At 41.6% G+C, this 2,722-nt stretch overlaps 1 protein-coding gene across 1 annotated transcript; it reads left to right on the top strand.

Moving 5' to 3' along the window:
• The first annotated feature begins 911 nt into the window (after window positions 1–911).
• Window positions 912–2,351, top strand: LOC121535921 (zinc finger BED domain-containing protein 4-like). The gene is made up of 2 exons (XM_041843137.2): window positions 912–1,478; window positions 1,682–2,351. Exons 1-2 carry the CDS (start codon window positions 1,093–1,095, stop codon window positions 2,340–2,342), a joined length of 1,047 nt encoding a protein of 348 aa, XP_041699071.2. The 5' UTR covers window positions 912–1,092; the 3' UTR covers window positions 2,343–2,351.
• Window positions 2,352–2,722: the final 371 nt, after the last annotated feature.

Here is a 2,722-nt window from a genome sequence, read left to right as displayed (position 1 = left end):
CTGTCATCAAGGCAAAGGGTGGCTGTTTGAAGAATTTCAAATATAAAATATATTTTGATTTGTTCAACACTTTTTTTTTGGTTACTACATGATTCCATATGTGTAATTTCATAATTTTGATGTCTTCACTATTATTCTACAATGTAGAAAATAGTAAAAATAAAGAAACTAATGAGTAGATGCGTCCAAACGTTTGACTAGTACTGTATGTGAGTGTCACACCCTGACATTGAGATCTCTAGTTGGGTTGGTCAGGGTGTGAAATCTAATTTATATTAGGGCTGTCAAAAATAGCGCGTTAACGACGTTAATTAGTTGTTTGCTCAATTTTTTTAACGCATTTCACGCATGCGCAGTGTGACAAATTATTCAGGTCAGGAAAGTGGTTGGGAGCTAGAGGCGAGATGGAGCAAGGTGAGCAAAGTGGGCCTATTGACGGATTCAAATATAAAAAGAATGATGATGGTACAGTTAACAAGTATAAGGTTATTTGCAAGATTTGTAAGAAGGAGTTTCAATTTCACCGGAGCTGTTCAAGCTTGAAGTACCATGTCAACGCCAAACATGCGTTTGCTGGGCCGTCAGATTCAGCAAGTGGTTTGCGCCAGACCACGCTGAATGTTTGCAGGCAATTAACAAAATCAACCTCAGATAATTTGACCAACACAATAGCAAAATGGATTGCAAAGGATTGTAGACCCATTAGCATTGTAGAAGACTCAGGTTTCCTTGATGTTTTGCAAGTGGCGTCTCAAGACTCATTCTATAAGCCACCGTCAAGAGCCACAGTTATGAAGAAAATCCACGAGCTCTATGAAAACGAAAAAGAAAAAAGGGAAAGAGGTCTTGGCTCAAGTAAATCATATCGCCCTGACAGGAGACCATTGGACATCAGTGAGTAACAACAATTACCTCGGAGTAACTGCACATTTAATCAGTGACACGTGGGAACTGAAGTCTTTTGCGCTGACTATATTAAAAACTGAGGAGCGTCATTTTGCGGAGGCTTGTAAAGAACAGTTCCTGTCTGTTGCACGTGAGTGGGACATCGAGGGCAAGACTACAACCATTGGGACTGACAGTGCACGCAACATGGTTGCCGCAATTCGACTTACACGCTATGAACACATGAACTGTGTCGCTCACATGGTGCAGAGAAGTGTCACAGTGAGTCTTGCTGACAGCGGCTTTGTAAATGCTTTGGCCAAGGCTCGCAAAGTTGTCGGTCATTTTAAGCACAGCCCAGCAAATGCTGCGGAGCTTCAAGCACAACAAGTCAGCCTGGGAAAGAAGCAAGAGCCATTGATCCAGGATGTTCCAACACGTTGGAATTCGACGCTGGAAATGGTCAAGCACGTGAGCAGAAATAAAGAGGCTGTCATCGCAGCCCTGGACAATCAGGAGCACAAACTCGTTTTGCCGACCGCAGCAGAGTGGGATAAACTGCAGAGGCTGGAGACACTTCTAGAGCCATGCAGGTAAATCAGTCTGTAACTTATCAAATAACATCGCTTTGATTATTTTCTGGAATGAATTAAACCAAGTCAAATATCAATAACATGTATCTATGTAAAAAATAATGATGATGATGATAATAATAATAATAATAATAATAAATGTTGATAACCACTGTTCTAATAATACACTGTCTCTGTGTGCATGTGTGTGTTTGTGTGCGTAGGTATGTAACTGAGCTCCTGGGTGGAGAGGCCTATGTCTCCTGTTCTGTGGTACTACCTTCTCTCTGCCACTTGCGTCTCAAGATGGAAGCCTGTGATGAGGACCCTGCATATGTGGTGAGATTCAAGACCAAGTTCAAGGAGGACCTAGCATCCCGTCAAGAACAGCTCAACAATGCATGGCTCCAGATTGCTACAGTTTTGGATCCTCGTTTCAAAGACTTGAAATGCCTGCCCAAGACAGACAGGGAAGAGGTGTGGACCACACTTGAAGGGATGCTGCAACAAGAATCACCCAGAAGGTCTTCACAGACACATGATGATGGGCCACCCAGGAAGAAAATCAGCCTTCTGCAAATGGGCTCAGATTCAGAATCAGAAGATGAAGAGGTCCAACCTGCCATACAGAGGTACAGAGCAGAGCCCACCATTAAATTGGAGGACTGCCCCTTGAGGTGGTGGGCATCTCATTCAGGAGCCCATGAGAAGCTGGCCTCACTAGCTCACAAATATCTAGCCACTCCTGCAACCACTGTTCCCTGTGAACGACTTTTCTCAGTTGCAGGTCACATTGTGAACAAGAAAAGGTCAGCTTTACTTTCAGAAAATGTGAACAAGTTAGTTTGCCTCAGCAACTGGCTGAAAGATGATGAAGCTCAGTAGATTTGAAAGGTGATGTTCAAACAAAAGACCAGTTTCAGTGCAACATGTTATAGTAGTTAGCAACTGGATTTTTGAGCAACTGGATTAAAGAATGGAGGAAAAGGTAAAAGATTGTTCTTTGGTTTGATTTAAAAGTTTTATTGAAAATGTTTTTTTCCACAGATGACTCAAATTGTGCAAAAATGTGGTAGGTCACTGTTATGATTTGACTACATTTATTGCTTTCTGTTCAATTGAATACTGTAAATTGTACATCCTGGTTAAGAGGAATGCCAAAGAGGAAGTGATGGAACATTACAAAGACAAATATTATGGTGTGTAGTATGTTTCAGCTTGATTTAAAACACCATTATTTGGCTGTGTTAATAAACAGACATAAT

Source organism: Coregonus clupeaformis, chromosome 24, assembly GCF_020615455.1.
Source record: "Coregonus clupeaformis isolate EN_2021a chromosome 24, ASM2061545v1, whole genome shotgun sequence".
Taxonomy (NCBI): Eukaryota; Metazoa; Chordata; class Actinopteri; order Salmoniformes; family Salmonidae; genus Coregonus; species Coregonus clupeaformis.
This window is presented reverse-complemented; position numbering and strand designations above follow the sequence as displayed.